This window comes from Gorilla gorilla, chromosome 11 (genome assembly GCF_029281585.2).
Source record: "Gorilla gorilla gorilla isolate KB3781 chromosome 11, NHGRI_mGorGor1-v2.1_pri, whole genome shotgun sequence".
NCBI lineage: Eukaryota > Metazoa > Chordata > Mammalia > Primates > Hominidae > Gorilla > Gorilla gorilla.
Genome location: NC_073235.2, coordinates 99,197,600 through 99,219,842, shown reverse-complemented (window position 1 = coordinate 99,219,842; position 22,243 = coordinate 99,197,600). Strand labels below are relative to the sequence as shown.

The 22,243-nt window shown below is 37.4% G+C and overlaps 1 protein-coding gene across 1 annotated transcript in view; it reads left to right on the top strand.

The window, feature by feature from the left end:
• Window positions 1-9,193, top strand: part of PGAP1 (post-GPI attachment to proteins inositol deacylase 1) — an 87,767-nt gene extending 78,574 nt beyond the window's left edge. Inside the window, exon 27 of the mRNA XM_004032992.5 lies at window positions 834-9,193. Within this exon, the coding sequence (XP_004033040.1) occupies window positions 834-972 (139 nt within the window). The 3' untranslated portion in view covers window positions 973-9,193. The remainder of the gene's footprint in view (window positions 1-833) is intronic.
• Window positions 9,194-22,243: the final 13,050 nt, after the last annotated feature.

The window sequence follows — 22,243 nt, the reverse complement described above, 5'->3', positions numbered from 1 at the left end:
TAATAGCTCTGTCTTTAGTTACATTTCTTAACCCCTCTTATTCTCAGTTTCTCTATTTTCAGAGTAAAAAGGTAATTGTCTTTTCTGATAGTATTTTTCTCTTTATACTCCTTGTTTTGGGAATGTAAGATGGTTCTTTGGTTTTTTTTTTTTTTTTTGTAAGTAGGGTTAAAATAAACATTTCTGTAGCTATGTCTTATTGAACATTATTGATTATTTTGTTAGGATAAATTTCTAGAAGTGGAATTACTGAATAAAAGTCCAACTAGTATTTTTCTGTTTTTAAAATTAGAAAGACTAAATAAAACTGGCTATTTTTTAAATAGAAATATTTTTCTTTTCTAGCCAAGTATGGCTTGTATTGACCTTTTTAAAAATTATGAATAGGTAGGCCGGGCGCGGTGGCTCACGCCTGTAATCCCAGCATTTTGGGAGGCCAAGGCGGGTGGATCACGAGGTCAGGAGATCAAGACCATCCTGGCTAACACAGTGAAACCCCGTCTCTACTAAAAATACAAAAAATTATCCGGGTATGGTGGCGGGCGCCTTTAGTCCCAGCTACTTGGGAGGCTGAGGCAGGAGAATGGCATGAACCCGGGAGGCGGAGCTTGCAGTGAGCCGAGATCGCACCACTGCACTCCAGCCTGGGCAACAGAGTGAGACTCCGTCTCAAAAAAAAAAAAAAGAAATTATGAATAGGTAAATTCATAACATTAAAAATTCATTTAAATTCACTTAGAATATTTATCTTTCCAAAACTATAAAAGATTGATATAATTTTGGCTCACAATATAGTTCACATAAGTAATTTATATTTCTCTGTCTCTTTACAGTAAATTGTTGAAGACTACTTCACAATTTCCACTTCCTCTGGCTGTTGGTGTGATTGCTTTTGGGTCAGCACATTTATATAGGCTTCCATGCTTTGTCTTCATTCCTCTTTTACTCCATGCATTATGCAACTTTATGTAAGATTGGACTTAAGGAATGATGAAGATAATTTATGTGTTTAGGGCCAGTGATAAGAGGGAACACACAGATCTATCAGTATGGACAGCAAGATCCTTTGGAGAAGACAAGTCTATTTTTACAATATTGAAAATAGGAAATTAGTTTTGTAATGTTTGAGGGAAGTAGTTGAAGCATGGTTTTGTTTTGTGGTGTGGAATCCATGTACTAATCATTTTTGAAAAATTCATGAAGGGATATATGGTGATCACTATCATTGAGGACTCCTGTGCATATAAAATAGTCTGTTTTATCAACCGTACGAGAAGTCTGATATGAGAGATTTAGTAGATGCAGCATTGTTTGCAATCTCACTGCAAGCATTCTGCTCATTTCATCAAACTTTTTTCACAAAAGTAGGTTATTTTGAATTTGCTATAGTTTACCTATTAAGAAATAAGTCTTTAAATAACTGATGAAATTTATAGCTGTTTGGTTTCTCAAAGGTTAAATAGCCACAGAAAGCCTTTGGTTAGTTTTTGGCAGCCACCATGAACAAAGTGGATCTTGTCTTCTTACATCTATGAAAATAGAGCTTTGAATGGTAAGGAGACATGTTTTCTTGGTAACCAATGCAAGATTGATGGGTGGAAACATGATTACACAATTTTTCTTGCTATTTTTCAAATATGAATCTTACTATATATTCTTGGTGAACATCAGGAGACTATTAAAGAGGTCTGTTGTTAAATGTAAAGAAAAAATGCTCATAGCTATTTGCTTCCTGGTATTGGAGCAGTTCAGTTGTTTAGTTTATACCATTGGATTCAATTCATTGCACCATGGTTGCCAAAAGTGCCTGAGGTCATAATGGATTGTTAAAATAACTAAATTCCAGTGGTTGGAAACTCTAGGTTTGTACCATTTTTTCTGCTGTGGGAAAAAACAACAACAACAACGTGATCAAGGTAACATCACATTTGATGTATAATATTATACTATTAATGGAATATCAGTAGACAACTGTTAACCCATTAATAGCATGAGTATAAACAGTACACCTGAATAAATTGGAGACATTAGCCACTAGGTTTAACAGTGGAATCTTGATTTGCCTAGGTGACTTCTGGGATTACTGTTTGACAAATAAGAGTAACATTTTATTTCATTTCAGAATTTACGTCACTTTTAGCTACAAGAGTAGGAAGAAGGTAATCGGCAAGGCAGAAGAGTATACTGTTTGCCTTAGGATAGCGTAAACTCAGGCTGAGACATACCCGGCTTATAGAGTTCTTCTAGATGTGTAGACTGTAAATGCCCAAATCCTCTCAACTAAAGTTTTAGTGATTCCACAAAGCCTCTCATGTAAATTTCCAGTGATTCCACCATTGCACTTGTGAACATGTATCCTTGTTAGTACCCAGGGATGTCCTCGAGCACCAGTTTTATTTTATCTGCCATTGCATCTGGATTCCATTACAGCCTCTCAGCTGTTACTGCCTGTGGACAATTACTTCTGCTTACTGCCTGTAGAGAGTTACCTAACTTCTCTTCTCAGTTCTTCCTCAGGTCCTGGCTATTTTGGCCTCAGTTGAAGGGAGTCTTGCTCTCATCTCTGAGGGTTTTAAGTTTGTTTGATCCCATTGTTGTCTTTTCTAGCTTTGAGCATGTTTTTCAGTATTCATATTTTCACTTACTGAGAACATTAAAGGGAAATGATAAACTCATGGTGGGGATATGGCAGACAGGTGCTTGTTTGTTTGAGAGAAGTAGCAGAAGGGATAAAATACAAAGTGCTATATGTTTCAGCTGGAGAGGAAAGAGAGAGAATTTATTAGATTATATACTTGTCCCATGGCATACCACGTATATGTTTAAATAGGGACACATCTCCCTATGTTTAACTATACTTATAAACAACTTTGATACACATTGCGTCTTTTATTCTGTCACCTGATATTTTAGTGTATCTCAAGTTACAGATTACATGTGTCCTTAAACTATTGCTGAATTTGGACTTAGTTCCATATACAGAAAGAACTTTAGAAAATTCATTAATTTGGATCTTCTATTGATAGCCATCAATATTATGTTTATGTATTCTAAAACCTCTTTTTTAGTTAGTACTGTTCATGAATGTAACAAGCTTTAATTTCTCATTTGTGAGTAGTACATTTGCTTTTTGTTTGTTCGTTTGTTTTTGAGATGGAGTCTCACGCTGTCACCAGGCTGGAGTGCAGTGGCGCGATTTCAGCTCACTGCAACCTCCCCCTCCCAGGTGCAAGTGATGCCCCTGCCTCAGCCTCCCGAGTAGCTGGGACTACAGGCACCCGCCACCACACCTGGCTAATTTTTGTATTTTTAGTAGAGACTGGGTTTCACCATGTTGGCTAGGCTGGTCTCAAACTCTTGACCTCGTGATTTGCCCGCCTCTGCCTCCCCAAAGTGCTGGGATTACAGGCGTGAGCCACCACGCCCGGCCGTACATTTACTTTTTAAAGCAGCAGACTAGGTACACTAATTCTCACTGAAATATTTTCATGGGAATGTAGTTATCACCAAGTCCTAAAGTCTTATTTATGCCAAAAAAAATTTCCTTTTAAGGACTACAAAAATGATTCTAATTAAATATTTTATAATCAATAGTAGGTTGGGTCCTTAGCCATTATATATTTATATATACAGACACATATGTATACACTTACATTTTGACAGGGTCTTCATTGAGTCTTGATGCACTTTAAACCCAGCTGGCTACCAGAGATGCGAAGGTAGGCTCTTTGAAGATTAGCAAAATGGCCGTTTCTGTCACTTGAGAAAAGGAAAGTTCTTTGCCTTTAAATTACACAGTTTTCATCATGCCCACAATCTATATTATTGGCTGGTTAAACAGCACTGCCCTATTAGCAATGTTAACAAAAATGAAATTATTTATTGGCAGTTATAGATTATCTAATTCAGGAAATTTCTGAGCTCAACTTTTACAGCAACTGTTACGCCTTCTAATTTAGCAATTGAGTTATGAGTAAGTTTTGTGCTTAACTCCTAGACCGTATTGTTGATAACCAGATCAAATATAGTCTGTACAGAGGAAAACACTGGGTACATTTAGTATTTCTAAAGCCTCCTTTGGAGTTACTACTGATTGTAATTTGGAACTGATAATAGGTAGAGATTGCTAACACTGTTTTTTTTCCTGGATCTTTTTTATGCCAGAAATTAAACAGGTTCTGCTAACTCTTTTTTTTTTCTTGGTTATCACCAGAATGAAAATATTTAAAGTGGTGACTCTAGAAAAGCCATTTGTGCCTGGTTAACATTGATTTTGAGTCTCTTCAATATATATTGATCATGTATTGATTAATCTTTATTTTTTCATATTTTGGCTAGACAAATTCAGATCTATATAATGGAATACCCCTTCTTGAGTGAACTATACTACTAATCTACATGATTATATAGTAAGGAAAAAAGAAGAAATAACTGTAATAGGCATAGTGTTTGTTGTGGTTGTCTTGTCATTCATGTGATACTACTCATTTCCACAATACACACAAACTTACATGAGGTGGATTATTTGTTTTGTTCATTATTTAGTTCCTATATGTTTTTTCTTTAGAAACAGTCTCATTCTGTCACCCAGGCTGGAGTCCAATGGGGCAGTCATAGTTCACTGCAGCCTTGAACTCTTTGGCTCATGTGATCCTCCCATCTCAGCCTCCCAGAGCAGGTGAGACTACAGGTACATGCCACTGTGCCTGACTTTTAAATTTTTTTGTAGAGACAAGGTTTCAGTTTGTTGCCCAAGCTGATCTTGAACTCCTGGTTTCAAGCGATCCTCCCACCTCGGCCTCCCAAAGTAGTGGGATTTCAGGCATGACCACCTGGCCTAGTTCCTATACTTTTCTTAATTCTTCAGACTTCTCACATCTAGTATAGTGCATTCATTTCATCTTGCTGTTTATTAGCACCCTTTGTGGCCAAGGGAAATAAAAGGTGGTAAAATTCAGTTTTCAGTTTAGTTCTTGAAAGCTCTGGGAAATGGAGGAAACACAAAACTATGAATTAAACTAGGGCTGTTGATTTCTGAACCCCCAGATAAATCAGTTGACCCACATTTTCATTTTAGGTGTTAGGTCCAAATTAGCATAATGTCTTGCATTATTATTAGGTTCAGTGTGAAACTTTACAGTGCTGCATTTGAAGTTTAGTAACTGGTTATTATTAATCATTTGGGAAAAATGAAAATGTGTTGGGACTTTCTATGACTAGGCATTTGTTGATTATTTTTCATGATTGCTTTTTGTTTTCTCATTGTGTAGGATTTGTGAACTTGTATATTACAGGAAACAAGATACTTTGTAAAATTTACTGGGGAAAATCCATTTGGAGTGCATGACATTTGCCAGGATAAGAAAGCAGTAATATGTTTGTATTATAAAATTACACCCTGCCAGAAAACTTTCTTTCCTAGTAAGGTACATGTAGAAGGGACTTTTACAGCATAGTAAGTTGATTAGGAGCCAAAATTTTATTCCAGTTTTTTTTGAACTAAGAATGTTTTAAATTCTGTAATGAACTTTTATGTTTACCCATTACTCATGCATTCTTTCACAATATGTTTAATAGCCTGAGGAAATAGGAAAGCTGTGAAGCTACTCCCATTCTTTACTTTTAATAAGAATAATAGGAAAGAAAAGACAAGTCAGTAATCCAAATCCAAATATGTATACTGCAAATGCCCAAGAAGTCACATTTTTTGATAAATTGTATTCAGTACAGAAGAACTTATATGAATTTATTATCTGTTAATAACTTAGTTTTGACAACAGAATAACATTTGGAAATTGTGAGAATAATCAAGCTGTTTTTCCATTAACAGTGTAAATTCATAACATGTCCTTCAAAAGGTGATATTCTAAGCTGTCTTAATTGTCTATGGTTGATAACTTTTAAATAAAGTACAGTACTTTCTGAAAGTGTTTGGCATGTTATGCTGCCAAAAACAATCTGTGTTTTGAAATACCAATTAATCAGTTAATTTCTGAAGACTTTGTATAGGACTTGATATATGAGTCAGAATCTGTCTGTACTCATTCTGTACATTGTAACTTTGAACACTTATGAAAAACTGTATCTGTTGGTGTGTTTTGATTAGTTAGTGTAGATTTGTTTGCGTATTTGAATTCCGATTTTAGTTTAGGAAGTCTAAAAGTAGCCATTTTTGTAAAGTTCATATGCTATTTTTTAATGTCATTTTTGTTTTTAATATTTATACAATAGTGATGTTACTAGTAAAAAATGTTTATAGATAACACGTAGAGCTATTAACTGTTCAAAAGCCTACATGATAGGCATATTTTGTATTTCGTATTGCACTCGTTCTGTTTCATATTGGACTTTTTACATCCCTTTTTTAGCAAAAAAAAGAGACACATTTGAATTCTCTTTAGCATAAAGCTGTGCATTGGAAACTATGTGACTGTATCCATACGGTTTGCAAAATACTCTTTGCCACCAAAGGTAAATGAAACTGTAAAATACCTCTGGATATTTGTGCCAATGAACTTTTCTTAGCATATTAGGATTAAAGCAAAAATAATCTTTTCAGTATGTTTCATCTAGGACTTACAATAAATGTTTAAACCATGAAAACTTATATTTCATACCCTAATTTTTCTTTGAAAATATTCAAGATTTGTAGCCTAGTGTGTTCTATTTTGTGTGATTGCTTGAATGTTTTCTGATTTTATTGGGTAAAAGTTTGCCTAGTAATGATCTTTCAGCAATTCGTTGAAATAATTATTTGAAGTAATCTTGCTTCAGATTTAATTTGTGATGTACATTGTTGTACAAGCCATTTTAGTACAGGTGTCTCATTTATGTAGTTGAAAGGTGACTGTGGAATTTCTTTTGTTTTTTATGTATTTCCATTCAGTCTCTTTATATAGTCACATGTTTCACAGGGGAACTTGTCCACTGGAACCTAACATAGTACAACCTTTTAATGTGCATATCTTAAAGGAAAATATTATAAAACAAGATATTAATACTAAAGTGTTAACATTAATATGTTGTTCTCATGGAAGAAAAGTAGAAAATATGATAGGCTTAGAAATTATTTTTTATCAGCATTAAGTGCTTCAATTTCTCCCCATAAAGATTCTAAGGAAATTTCAGTTCCTCATATTATAGTTTTCCCCATAATTTAATATTACTAAATATTTCTCTGCCCAGTAATGTTGATGCAGTTTGCATAAATAGCCTTGGAAGTAAGGAGGCAGGACAGAAAGCCAAATATCGAAATCTCTGGCCTTGATTTAGTGACAGTTTATTCTAATGGGGACCATAGGTGTTATTAGTAAAAAGAGAGTGTACAAGGCCTAAGTTCAGTTTACATTGTTCTTTGAAATGAGTTCATCTTTTGTGTTGAATAATTGTATTCTAAGTAGGAGATGCCTGTATTTAACATAATCATGCTTTCTATATAATCAAATATGTATTTGTTGGAATACTGGTAGAAATAACCTTCCCTTCCTCCACTGTGCAGTGGAAAAAAAACTCCCAATTTATACTGTATATAAATTAGGAAATTATGTTACATATTTACATTTTTAAAAATACAAAAATGACATATTATTTTGAAGTGATTTTATTATAGTTTCTTAAGCTTATGACTGGCTATAAATATAACAACATACCCATGAGAAACCAGACCAAAATTGAATATATATCATCACTGTGACCTTGAACTTATAATCATTTGGGATAAAACAGAGTGTGCCTTGAAATGATAAAAGAGTGCCCTGCAATTTTATAACTGTGCATTTTATTATGGGTGGTCCTCTCAAATTGGCCCCAAATCCTCATCTTTGAGGTTGGTGAAATAAAAGTTTAAAATAAAAGTTGACTGGTATTTCCTTTAGTATTTCCAGAACTATTGCTGTAGAGGCCTCCCTTAATTTTCAGAGTTCTCATTTTGAATTAAAGTAGACTTACACTACATAGATGTAGAAAATTAAGTTTGGCTTAGGTTTCTGAAAAAATATTCTAGGAGAAGGTGGTGGCATTGTTCTGAACTTACCACACTTGGAAAAACTAATCTTCAAATGTAATTTTTTGTCTTATTAATGAGTAGTCTGTCAAAGACATGAATTTTTTGACTTGTGCTCATTCTTTCTGAACTTATTGAGGCTTATATATATCAAATAAGGTTAATTTACACAATAATTATTTTTAATAATTAATAAACTCAGATTCATGTAGTATATTTTAAAGCATTATTTCCCCTCATTTTTCCTTCTCTTTTTTCTTCCTATATATTTTTAAGGTTTCAAGAGAAAACGGGCTTCAGTTTTTAAAAAAATGTAGACTTGCATTTTTACTGTGCTTATTTAAAATAATGGATATAATTTATATTAAGGTCCAAATTATTTTATTCACAGGATAATCATGGTCTCTGATAAAAGATGCCCACATTTCTGTGTACTCACAGTTGTTGTATATTTTTCAATTTCAATTTTGAAAGTAAACTCAACACATTGTTTTCCCATTTTACCTCCACTACCTACTCGCCAGACAAAAATATAGATTTCTCTAAAAACACATACAAAGAAAACGTCTTTCCTTAAAACATGATCTTATTGACATGAAAGTAGTTTGAGCAAGGGTATGTAATAAAATAAATGGCTCTCAACCTGCATCAATTTTTATACTATAGTTAAAAAATTTTTATAGAGGACAACCTATGTGTTATGCTGAGATAGACTCAGTAATCATTTATTTGCAAATTGATTATTTTTTTCTCATCCATCCAGAAAGTACAGTGCATAACAACAACACTTAACAAGTGCAGAGGAACCTGTCCTGTAGTATATAATAAAAAATGATTGTCACCTTGCTGATCTTTCCATTTAAACATGCATGGTCTCTAGTACTTTGTACAATGTATAGTATATTAAATACATTTATGTGTAATTTTGTGTGTATTTTTATATGGTATAATTAAAATTATTACATTTATGTGATTGTAATTCACAAAAAGTACTACTTACTATATTCTGTAGAGTGTGTTGTGAATGTTTTTACCTGTGTTTCAGCATTATGGTGTAGGTTTAATAGATGAATATTTGCCTTCAGTCTCTGCTCAGGTATTATTAATGTGTAGTAATTTTTGGTGCTTTCTTTTTAATCTGTGATAATCTGGTGTTCTGAATGTTCAAAAATAAATTCGGTTGAATACGCATATGGTAAAAAGATTGCTTACTAATTGACATACTCTCTACAATACCATCTTGGTAAAAACTCTTTAAAAAGGATTTATTGGCCGGGCGTGGTGGTTTATGCCTGTAATCCCAGCACTTTGGGAGGCCAAGGCGGGCAGATCACGAGGTCAGGAGATTGAGACCATCCCGGCTAACACGGTGAAACCCCGTCTCTACTAAAAATACAAAAAAAAAAAAAAAATTAGCCAGGCATGGTAGCGGGTGCCTGTAGTCCCAGCTACTCAGGAGGCTGAGGCGGGATAATGGCGTGAACCTGGGAGGCAGAGCTTGCAGTGAGCCAAGATCATGCCACTGCACTCCAGCCTGGGCAACAGAGCGAGACTCCTCAAAAAAAAAAAAAAAAAGGATTTATTTACATATCTACCATTTCAGAAATTAGAATGCGTAAGCCTGGGACATGACACATCACAGGTAAACATTGAAGCAAGACAAATTCTTGTATTTTCCCACTTTGTATTTTGTAGTTTTCCACACACATGCATTTGTATGGACATTTCATGGTTCACATTCTGTTTTAAAGAATTGTAGATATTTTTCTCCCAGAGACTATGCTTTTCACATATCTTTTTTTTTTTTTTTTTTTTTTTTTTTTGGAGACGGAGTCTGGCTCTGTCTCCCAGGCTGGAGTGCTGGAGTGCAGTGGCGCGATCTCAGCTCACTGCAAGCTCCGCCTCCCGGGTTCACGCCATTCTCCTGCCTCAGCCTCCCAAGTAGCTGGGACTACAGGCGCCCGCCACCAGGCCCAGCTAATTTTTTGTATTTTTTTTTTTTTTTAGTAGAGACGGGGTTTCACTGTGTTAGCCAGGATGGTCTCGATCTCCTGACCTTGTGATGCGCCTGCCTCGGCCTCCACAGGCATGAGCCACTGCGCCTGGCGCTTTTCACATTTCTTATGCTAACTTGATATATTTCTGATGTGAGAAAAAATTTTAAATGGTCCATTTTCAAGGCATGATAAATCTAAGTACTGGCAGCCAGCCTGCAAATGTAACAAACCACATGGCTCATGCACCAAAAGGCCACGATAAGTGAACAGAATGTAGAGGAGGGGTCAGCCCATAAAAGGGAAGAAAGTTTTGTTATTGGGAAATCAAAACTTAAGTGGGGAAGGGGACGGGGTATAACCTTATAAGGGGGATAATGAAACTCAGGCGATGTCTGGGAGGATTGTAACCCCATAGTACTCCACCAGTGAGGAACTGGGGGAGGGACTTGTGTGCTAGGAGATAAATTATCTGTTGTGACTGCCCCAGGTGTGCCTGCCCATCGGACGCCCAATCTTGCAAGACCATTATTGAAAGTCTCACTTTCGCTGTTCTTTGTGCCTCTAAGTCCATTCTTTGGGTTTGGACAGGTGAGCATGTCTCTCACAACCTGGGGACCCATCCAGGGTCTCTATGCCTGCATGGAGTGGTATTCCGGCCAAGAGAGGAGATACGTCCCACCTGATTTAGGTGGCCCACTCTGTCCAGGCGTCCTGGCTTCCCACAGAAGCCATAGAGAAATCTGAGACTGTTATTCAGGAGGCAGCAGAGGTGACCCAGGGAGAAAAGCAGGCACCGTGGAAACCAGGCCACCTCATGCATGAGCCAAGGTAGGAAAATTGGACTATGAGTAGAGTACTGCCTTGGTGGTTGGGCCTTTTCGAAGGTTCTGGGGTGTGCAAGAAACCTCCAGTAAGGGGGGCTGAGTAAACAGGGAAAAACTCAGACACAGAGGCTGGCCGAAAATGGGAGACAGAAATTCTGGGCCTTAGGGGACAAAGGGAAGAGGGAGCCAAAGAGACTCCCTCTGACATTCCCCCAGATAGTCCTTTGGGGAGAATGTTGCAGGTTTGGAGGAACAACCCTTGAACCAGAGACAAGGAAAAGCAAAACATTTAGAGTATTGCTGTTTTATCTGGCCCAAAGACCTGATTTGTAAGCCTTTGGTCTTTTGGCCTAAGTTTGGCTCAGATGAGGACTGGGTGTGCCAAGCTTTAATTCTCTATGTGAATTAGAGAGATAGGTTACACTCTCTGCTGGATTAAGGAATTAGCCCCTTGTTCCCCCTCAAAGAAGAAAGCCTAGTGAAAAGCCCTGGGACCCCCTATCATGCTCACCCCTCCATAAGCCTCTCAAGATAGGGGACAGGAAGATCAAGGGGCAGCAGGAGGGTTAGAGGAAGAAAGACCCAGAGACCATGGGGAAGCCAAACCAACTGCTCCTTTAAATCCTTATCCAAATTAAAGAAAAGAATTAAAACAGTGTAAGAGAGAGATCGAAAACTTACCTATCCCTTCCACACAGCAGGCATCTAGCATGTTCACGCTTACGCAAGTTCCCATGGGACGGAAAAATTGGCTTTGTAAATGCTCCTCTTACAAGAACTGAAGTTAGGAATTTCAAGAAGCAAATGAAACCACTCCTACAAGATCCCAGCCATTTAGCAGACCAATTCCTGGAACCCAGCTTTTATACCTGGGCTGAAATGATGTCTGTCATGAATATCCTGTTCACAGGAGAAGCGGGGAATGATTAGGAGAGCTGTTCTTCATGCCTCTAAGTCCATTCTTTGGGTTTGGACGGCTGAGCATGTTTCTCACACTGAGCGCCTAGTTTCTCAACTTAGTAGGAATGAGAATGATTTAAACTGTTTGTAAACAGATTTTCAGGTCACTCCAGAAATTTGATCTTTAGGGGAGGGGCCTGGAATTTTTTTAACAGGTGCCCCAAAAGTAATTCTCAATCAAGTTTGGTGAACATTCCCTTAGTCAATAGAGTTAACTTGCTAGGCCTCCTAGAAACAACTAGAAATGCTGTCCTGAGCATTACAAAGTGCCAAAAGAAACAATAATTTGAGAGTTTTAGTACAGGTTCCAATTTTATTATAGAACATACGGGAGGAGTAAAATGGGGTAGGATATATTTTGAGGGAAGAGTACCTTCTAAACTTTTAACCAGCATCCCTAAATATATGAACGTTTACGAATTATCAGCCTGTCCTAATGTTGTGTATGGTTTTGGCTTTTTGTTGTTGTTGTCGTTTTTGTTTTGTTTGTTTTGTTTTGAGACGGAGTCTCACTCTGTCGCCCAGGCTGGAGTGCAGTGGCGCGATCTCGGCTCACTGAAAGCTCCGCTTCCCGGGTTCACACCATTCTCCTGCCTCAGCCTCCCGAGTAGCTGGGACTACAGGCGCCCGCCACCATGCCCGTCTAATTTTTTGTATTTTTAGTAGAGACGGGGTTTCACTGTGTTAGCCAGGATGGTCTTGATCTCCTGACCTCGTGATCTGCCCGCCTTGGCCTCCCAAAGTGCTGGGATTACAGGCGTGAGCCACTGCACCCGGCCCCTGTTTTTTTGTTTTTTTGTTTTTGAGACAGAGTCTGGCTCTTTCGCCCAGGCTGGAATGAAGTGGCAGGATGTTAGCTCACTGCAACCTTTGCCCCCGGGGTTCAAGTGATTCTCCTGCCTCAGCCTCCCAAGTAGCTGGGATTACAGGCATCTGCCACCATGCCCAGTTATTTTTTGTATTTTTAGTAGAGATGGGGTTTCATCATGTTGGCCAGACTGGTCTCAAACTCCTGACCTCAGGTGATCCACCTGCCTCGGCTCCCAAAGCATTGTGTATGTTATTAAATATACCCAAAGAAGTACATTTTTAAGGATGAAAACACTTAAATAGAAACTTTAATATTTCTTTGGATACCTAGGGGATTACCTTGAATGAGACCACATCAATTTGGAATCCACTGAATATACAGCATGGAAACCTCGTGGGCCTTCCTCACTAGTTTTTCTCTTTTTCATTTTTTCTGGAAAAGGGGGTGAAGATGAAGAAGGAAGTGAAAAAAGATTGTATGAAAAAAATGTGCGTGTATGTATATATACATATATATGTCAACATATGTATGTTAATTGCTGCATAACAAAAGACTACAATTTTAACTGCTTAGAACAACACCCATTTATTTGCTCACAGTTCCGTAGGTCAGAATTCCAGGCATAGCCCTAGTGTGTTTGTTCTCTGCTCAGAGTCTCACACCTCTGAAATCAATGAATTTGACCAGGCTGCTGTCCCATCTGAGGCTCATTCCGTTTGTTGTCAGAATTCACTTTCATGTGGTCCTAGGGCTGAAGTCCCTGTTTTCTGGCTGTCAACCGGGGACTCTTGAACTCTGGTGCCATGCCCTACCACATAGCCTTTTGACATCATGGCAGTTTGCTCCTTCAAAACCAGCAAGAGAGTTTCACATTTGAATCTCTTTGACTTCCTCTGTCACTGACCTTTAGACCCAGATTTAGAGGGCTCAAGTGAATATCTTAGGTCCACTGACATAATTTCCCTTTGAGTTGATTAACTCAAAGTCAACCTTAATTATATCTGCAAAATCATTTGTATCATGTAAGGTAAACAATCATATTCACAGAATTTCATCCACAGTCAAGAGGAAGGGATTATACAAGGTATACCCCAGAGGGTGAAAACCTTGGGGACCATTTTAGAAGTCCGCATGCTACACGTGACATGGAACTAAAGTCTTTTTTCATAATTGCTATACTTAATATTCCATAGTTTTAACTCAAGGAGCTGATGAATTAAACATAAAATGTTTCAGTGAAAGAAAAGTCCCTTGATTGAATTTTAAACAGCTTTTAAAGAAGTCTCCCACCCCTAGGTTGCTAGGTTGCTTTGTGTGTATGTGTGTGTGTGTGTGTGTGTGTGTGTGAGAGAGAGAGAGAGAGAGAGAGAGAGAGAGAGATTTTGATTCGTCTAGAAATGGATTTGCTCTGCTTGTTTTGAACAGTCAGAATTTGGATATAGCCTGAAAGTAAGAAAGAGTGGACCAGCTTGCCTTATCAAGTGAGCTGAATCATTTTACTGTGCTTAATAGATGTAATTTCATATTGGGTATGAGTCAAGAGTAATGACTAACTCAAACAAAATTATATAAGGTCAAATTGACCTTTGAAAAATGTTTCTAGAAATTCTCTTTTGACTATGTTTGGAGAAAGAATTAAGTTACGTGGACTTTCTAGTTGTGCCTAAGTCACAGTATATTGTGTAAATGAAAGCTTCAGGTTTTGCAGAGCTACATGCCCATTTGAGTATTCATATTTGTAAATCATCCTTCAGTATGGAATAGTTCTGTGAGGTATGTTCATATTAACACATGTTCAACACAAAAGACAATCACCATGCTTTTTACATTTAATATTTTGCACGATTCTGATTAAGAAAGAACTTTAGAAAGTTTGGAGGAAAAAAAATCCAGCTAGAATGATCTAGGGATTAGAGTAGAAGATTTGACTGAAATATTAAAGACCTCTTCACTCTGCAACTACATAAGTTCAGTGAGAAGGTGTTTGAAGAAGAAACTTTATGATTCAGCCTTTCTCTTCGTTTCCTGGCTTGCAGGAGATACAGCATTGTACGTGGTAGGCAGTACAGAGATTGCTGCCTGAAGAAGGTGGTGTACGGGATTGGGGTGGAGGGAAGAAGAGGAAATTTATTTTCTGGAAAAGATTTTGACCTACTGGAGAAAAAAAAAGAATTTATGTCAAGAAAGGAAGTAGATTACCCTTTTTTGAAAAAGTTTGTCATATAGTTGCATTTTAGTTAGGAATGTGTAACATTTACTGTATTTTAAATTCTTTGTTCTAACAAGTTTTTTCCCCCAATGTTGTCGGGGTTTTTTTGTTCTGATTTGTCCTTTTTTTTTTTTTTTTTTTTTTTTTTTGAGACAGAATCTCCCTCTGTCACCCAGGCTGGGGTACAGTGGCACGATCATGGCTCACTACAGCCTTGGCCTCCTGGGCTCAAGTGATCCTCCTACATCAGCCTCCCAGGTAGCTGGACTTCTAAAATTTTTTGTAGAGAAAGGGTCCTCCTTTGTTGCCCAGGCTCAATTGCTTTGTTTTGTTTTGTTTTGTTTTGTTTTGTTTTTGAGACAGAGTCCTCCGTCTGTCGTCAAGGCTAGAGTGCAGTGGTGCGATCTCTGCTCACTGCAACCTCCGTCTACCGGGTTCAAGCGATTCTCCTGCCTTAGCCTCCTGAGTAGCTGGACTACAGGTGCCTGCCACCACGCCAGCTAATTTTTTGTATTTTTATTAGGGATGGGGCTTCACCGTGTTAGCCAGGATGGTCTCGATCTCGTGACCTCGTGATCTGCCCACCTCGGTCTCCCAAAGTGCTGGGATTACAGGTGTGAGCCACTGCGCCCGGCCTCAATTGTTGTATTGTGATAAAATACACATAACACAGTTTATCATCTTAACCATTTTAAAGTATATAGTTCAGTGGTATTAAATTCAGTGTTGTGCAGCCACCACCACCACCCATCTGCATAACTCTTTTTCTTTTTCTCTGAAAACTGCAACTATATCCATTAAACAAGAACTCCTCATTTCCCTCTCTCCTGATTGCCTGGCAACTATCATTCTCATTTCTATTTCTGTGATATTAATGTAAAAACCTTTTGTTACATTCATAAATTACAAATCTATAGAATACCATAAAGGGAAATGTGTTTTGGAAAATCATCTCAGACTTTTTTGATTGCAAACTCTTATTGTTAAAAAAGTTTAAATGTTCCCCCATAAACATACTACTACAATACTAATATGTAAATAAAAAAATTTAGAAGGTCGTAATGAAGACAATATATTTTTAAGTATTTTGCTAATTATAATAGTGCCATGATCAACAACTGATATCTCAAGACACAAAAATATATTTAGGGCAATAGTGGATGTCATTGATTTTTCTAATAATCTTGATAATTTTTAATGGGGAGGGGTGACATTACCAGATCTGATTAAATTATAATTTTCAATTCCTAATGAAGCTGGCAAAGGAGTAGAAGTGTCAGTGCTTATTATTTTCTTTTGTTGGTTTGTGCTTCCATTACTGGTATTATATTCAACCTATGGTTTCTTGGGGGGAGTGTTTTTAAGCTGCTTATTCATTTGTGGTAGTTGCACTGGTTAGAACTAAATAACATAATAAATATTTAATAATATAATACATGAATCATATACTGCATCACATTATTCTTAAAGTGAAAAAGCCCATGAACAAATTAGGGGCCCTGTCTTCCTGTATGCTGTAGAATTCTCACTGTTCTCTTAGGGTATCTCCTATGGACTGTGTGCAGCCATCTGTGATAAAGGCTGAATGTGTGAGAGCATTAGTGTCAATCCATTTATAAATTGTTGGTAACTTCATTTGTTAGATTAAAAACATGAAAGTGAATTATGTCTTCCTCCTACATCCCGATGTGCTGTCTTGCACACTACTTAGAATGTACACACCCTCCTTTGGAGAAACTTAGTTTAGGATGTATCTTGTAACCCTTTGAGATTGTCTCCCCCTCCAACAGCTTTACTGAGATACTATTGACAAGTAAAAAATGTACAGTTTTAAGCTGTACAACATGATGTTTTGATATATGTATACACCATGAGATGATTACCACAGTCAAGCTAATTAGCATATGCAAGGTAATATCCAGTAACTTTGTGTGTGAGAATATTTAAGATCTACTTTCTTAGCAAATTTTAAGTTTGCAATATAGTATTATTAACTATAGTCATTCTAACATGTGAGGTGTTATCTCCTTGTGGTTTTGATTTGCATTTTCCTGATTATTAGTGATGTTGATCATTTTTTCATATACCTGTTGGCCATGTGTATGTCTTTTTTTGAGAAATATCCATTGAAGTCCTTTACCTTTTTTTTTTTTTTTTTTTTTGAGACAGAGTCTCACTCTGTTGCCCAGGCTGGAGTGCAGTGGCTCACTACAACCTCCCCATCCTGGGTTCGAGCACTTCTTTTGCCTCAGCCTCCTGAGTAGCTGGGACTACAGGCACATGTTGCCATGCCTGGCTAATTTTTGTATTTTTAGTAGAGACGTGGTTTCACTGTGTTAGCCAGGCTAGTCTTGAACTCCTGACCTCAGGTGATCCGCCCTCCTCGGCCTCCCAAAGTGCTGGGATTATAGACATGAGCCACCATGCTCAGCCCCTTTACCCATGTTTTAATCAGGTTATTTTCTTGCTATTGAGTTGCTTGGATTCCTTGTATATTTTGGATATAACTCCTTATCAGGTCTATGGTTTGAAAATACATTCTCCCATTCTGTAGGTTGTCTCTTCACTTTGTTGATTGTTTCTTTTGCTGTGCAGAAGTGAGGTTGCCTTTATATCTATATATAGTGATACAAAGTGAGGTTTCTAATATCTGTGTATACTTGTATTATCCTGAAAGCAAAAATGAAGTTTCCAGATCAGAACCTGTCTATTATTACTTCACGACAGCAAAGGGTATGGAGAATGAGTATTATGAATCTCCATTGTGTTCTTTCTTCATCTTGTTGCTGGACCTTACAGTTTTAAATTTAGAAAGTTTATTGTTCCAGTGAGACTGTATAGTGCAGTAAGATATTTAAGTACCAAATACAACTAACTGAAAACCTTAATCAGAAATATATGCTATAATTCAACTTTGAAGAAAAAAAATCAGAAGAAAACTAAAAGAGGTAAGCAGTTCTTTTCATAAAATCTTCCAGACTGTATTTTGGGGTTTGTACACTTCCTTTTCATGTATACTTTGTCCTTTCAGCAGATGGATTGAGTACCTGTCACAACAAAATCTGTGCCAGACACATTCACATTCAGCTTCTCATTTCATTCTCAAAAAAAGAAAAAAAAAAACCCTTACAAGGAGGATTGTTATCCCCATACCATAAGAAAGGATGTAGGCTCAGAGTAATTAAGTAATTTGCCTGTAGTAGAATTCAAGCCAGATTGCCTGTCTAAGAAATAGTGTTCTTAAATGAAGACCTGAAATATGTAATTATATTAGTTCACTTCCTACTCTCAAAATCTTTTCTGACCATACTAATTATTACTCTTAACTTGAAAAAAAAATTGTTTCTAATGGTATGTCCACAACCTTCCTTGTTACCGTTTAGATATTTCATGTAACTCTGTGACTTCAATGTTATATTCTTGGTGGATGATTCACCAAGTCAGACAGATTTGCTTCCTGAATTCCATATCTAAGTATCTCTGAGTCAATGGCAGTACATTTAGCCTCTCTAAGTCTGTGTCTTCATTCATAAATTGTAGCTAGTAATATCCATCTTACAAAATTTGGATGAGGATTAAATGAGATAATGTACCTGACACATAGTAGGTTCTCAAGAATGATAGGTGCTTTCTTTCCAGCCCCCTAAACTCTAGTCTTCACCAAACTAGACAAACAAAGTTTCAAATTACTGTTGAAATTTAACATAATAATTTCTTTCTTTGGTTTGGTTTTCTTGTTTTGTTTTGTTTTGTTTTGTTTGAGACAGGGTCTCACTTTTTCGTACAGGCTGGAGTGCGTGGCGTGATCTCAGCTCACTGCAGCCTCTCTACCTCCCAGGTTCAAGTGATCCTCCTGCCTCAGCCCCCCCAAGTAACTGGAACTATGGGCATGCACCCCCACACCTGGCTAATTTTTCTATTTTTTTTCAGAGGCAGGATTTGGCCATGTTGCCCAAGCTGGTCTTGAACTCCTGAGCTCAAGTCATCCACCTGCCTCAGCCTCCCAAAGTGCTAGGATTACAGACATGAGCCACTATGCCCAGCCCCTAGTAATTTCTTTCCCTCCCTAATCAGCAGCTCTTTTTAGTTTCCAAATTTCTATTAAATCCTCCCAATTACACAAGTTTAAAGTCTATTTAACATTCATTTTGGCAACTTCTTACTTGCTTACTACATCTACGTAGTTGTTAAGCCTTAAAGAGTCTAGCTCTTTACGGTCACCCTTTCTAGCTCCCACCCTAGTTTAGACCATCATTACTATTATTCCAAATTTTATAGCAGCTTCATAAATGGTCTCCCCTCTTTGCTCACTCACTTCCCTTCTATCCTGCATATTATAATCCCCATTAGTCTTTTTTTTTTTTAACAAGTTTATTTAAACAACAAGACACTTGACTTGAAGGGAAAACTATCTAAGATTCTTTTTTGTTTTAGGGTAATTTATCCCTACTTAAAGACAGATTGCCCTACATATAACAGCTACATACAAAAAAGTTATAAAACTGTCATTGGTTTTACAATGATAAATGAAAAATATCAAAATTCTCCAACTGAAAAAGGTATGCAAGGATTTTTGTTGTTGTTGTTAAAACAGAGCAAAATAACTTACTGGAATATAAAGATAAGAGCTGAATGAGCATGCCGCTAATGGAGAAAGGGGGTATTTTCACAGAATCAGTATTTTTCCCCATCCCATCTCCACTTGATGTCAATCAAAACATACCATTGGCTGTTTAGTTGAAAAAAAAATGCAATATGCTTGTGCACATACACCAGTTACTTTATGTACAATAAAGGAATGGGGAAGGGGGAAATGAAAGAATAGAGAAAACTATACAGTTTTAGTCAGGATGTGGTGGAACCAAATTGCAGTTTCTAATTGAGAATGTAATCTTCGTCTTTAAAGAACAGAGTTCTGGCGTAAAGAAGCAGGTTCTGAGATTTATCATGTATTTTTCCAGAGCCAGTCTTACAGAATGCACTTTTGAAGGGGGAGTATAAACGTTTGCTTATTTATTCAATTTTGTTTAAAATAATTGGATAACATTTTATGTACCTAGAGTGCTCTCAGCATGCTGGGAATGAACTATCATTTTGGAGGTGGGGTAATATTTTTGTTTTTGTTCTTTGTTAATTTTTTTCCCCTTAGGATAAAAGCTCACTGGTTGTGGCCGGGCGCAGTGGCTCATGCCTGTAATCCCAGCACTTTGGGAGGCCAAGGCAGGCAGATTTTGAGGTCAGGAGATCGAGACCATCCTGGCCAACATGGTGAAACCCCATCTCTACTAAAAATACAAAAATTAGCTGGGCATGGTGGCACATGCCTGTAGTCCCAGCCACTCGGGAAGCTGAGGCAGGAGAATCGCTTGAATCCAGGAGCGGAGGTTGCAGTGAGACAAGATCGTGCCAAGACTCTGTCTCAAAAAAAAAAAAAAAAAAAAAAAAGCTCACTGGTTCTATTTCAGAGCTCACAATTGATTAATAGCACTAAAAGAAAATCATTTCCCCAATTATGTCCCAAAATATCCAAAGAATTACCCATCTGAATTGTCCTTATTTTTTTCTGTTCTCTAAAACTACTCCTTTTATCATACAAAATATGTACCTGGAAATTTAAGTTATATTTTAAGAATGGCATTTCTTTCAAATACTTATATAACTTTATTAATAGGCTAAAATGTGGTTCATTACAAAATTATGTGACTCATGGAAAGGGTCTTATCTAGTTTAATATTCTGATGTGGCCTCTTTTCTCATCCCTTTTGTATCAAAAAGATATTCAACTATAGTTTGACTTATGTAAAATCCCAGGTTCATAATAGATATTTCAATCCAAATCCATTTTGTGTTGTGATCTGGATGACAGAAGAAGCTCAGCCTTCCTCAAAAGGGAATAAAAATTTGAATCCAGGTTCTAAGTCTACTGCAGCTTAGTGTGTTTAGTAGAACCTAAAGCAGTTGTGGTGAGTCATGAGTCTTCCTCCGTGATTGGCCTGATGTCTCAACATCCCCTGTAGTCTTTTCCTTTGACTGCTGTAACAAATTACCAAAAACTGGATGGCTTAAAACAACAGAAATATATTCTCTCACAGTTTTGAAGGCCAGAAAGTCTGAATTCAGTACCTCTGAGCCAAAATCCAGGAATGGGAGACATGCCACCTCTGGACACCCTATGGAAGGACTTGTTCCCTTCCTCTTCCAGCTTCTGTTGGCTGCTGGCATTCCTTGGCTTGTGGCCACATCATACCAGCCCTCAAGGCCAGCATTGTCAAATCTCTCTCTGCTCTGTGCTCACATTGCCTTCCCCTCTGTGTGCCTGTGAAATCTCCCCCTGCCTCTCTTAAAGACAAGCAATCAAATTGATTGCTTTGAGGGCATACCCTGATAAATCAGGATAGTCTCATCTCAAGAGCCTTAACTTAATCACATATACAAAGACCTTTCTTCCAAATAAGGTAACATTTACAAGCATTAGGGCTTGATGTCTTTGGGGTGGGCATTTTCACCCTACCATATCTTCTAAGGTCTCATACTACTTTGGGCCATATAGATCTTAGGAGGCCCAAATTCTCAGATAGAATTTAAGGTTTAAATCTGCACTGCCAGCTTTGCTGCAACCCAGGATCATCTCAGAATCCTTTCACAGAATTCTTATTCATAAGTATGTCTTAACCCTAAACTCCTAAGAAAACACATCTAGATTTGTACTAAGTAACATGCTAGGAACTCAGTCTTGAAAACTCAATCTCTCTTATAACCTCCACTTCCAATGTATAAATTGAGAAGAGTATGGTCTATACATTGGGTTGTGAAAATTAACAATGAGTAGTGACAAAGCAGAGGCCCTGACACATAGTATGTATTCAATAAATACCATGCTTATTATCCTACATCAGAAGGGCAAGCCATCCTTAAAGTTTGATAATAAGCCAGAAATCTAAATAATTAGTTAAAAGGAACAAAGGGAGAGGAGAGAAATTCCAAGGTGCTCTTCATGGATGACTAATGGGAGATATCTCCTATGACGTATGGGCCTTTAGGCTCCTAAATAGCTTCAGGGCAGGATGCACCAAATAGGGCCCGAAGTTTCCATATCCCTGGAGGGGAAAAATAAATAAATAAATAAGAACTGCTTTGCTTCTGAATGGAGGGGAGAAAGCTGTACTAATAATAATTATTCTGGATGGTTCTAATGTCCTTTAACTCCTTTAGCAGGCCCATGTTGTGATTTGAGGACTACCATATTGAATATGAATTATTTCTTATTGACTGGGCTTCCCCATATGAGTTATCTCAGGACTTGGACAAAACAGCTCTGCCCCACCCCCTCAAATCCAGAACAATTCAAATAGAAAAGTGTGTGTGGTCATGAATATGCCACAGTTTCCCCAGTCTCTATTGGTTTGTGTGCAAGAGATAGATCAAATATTAATTTACACT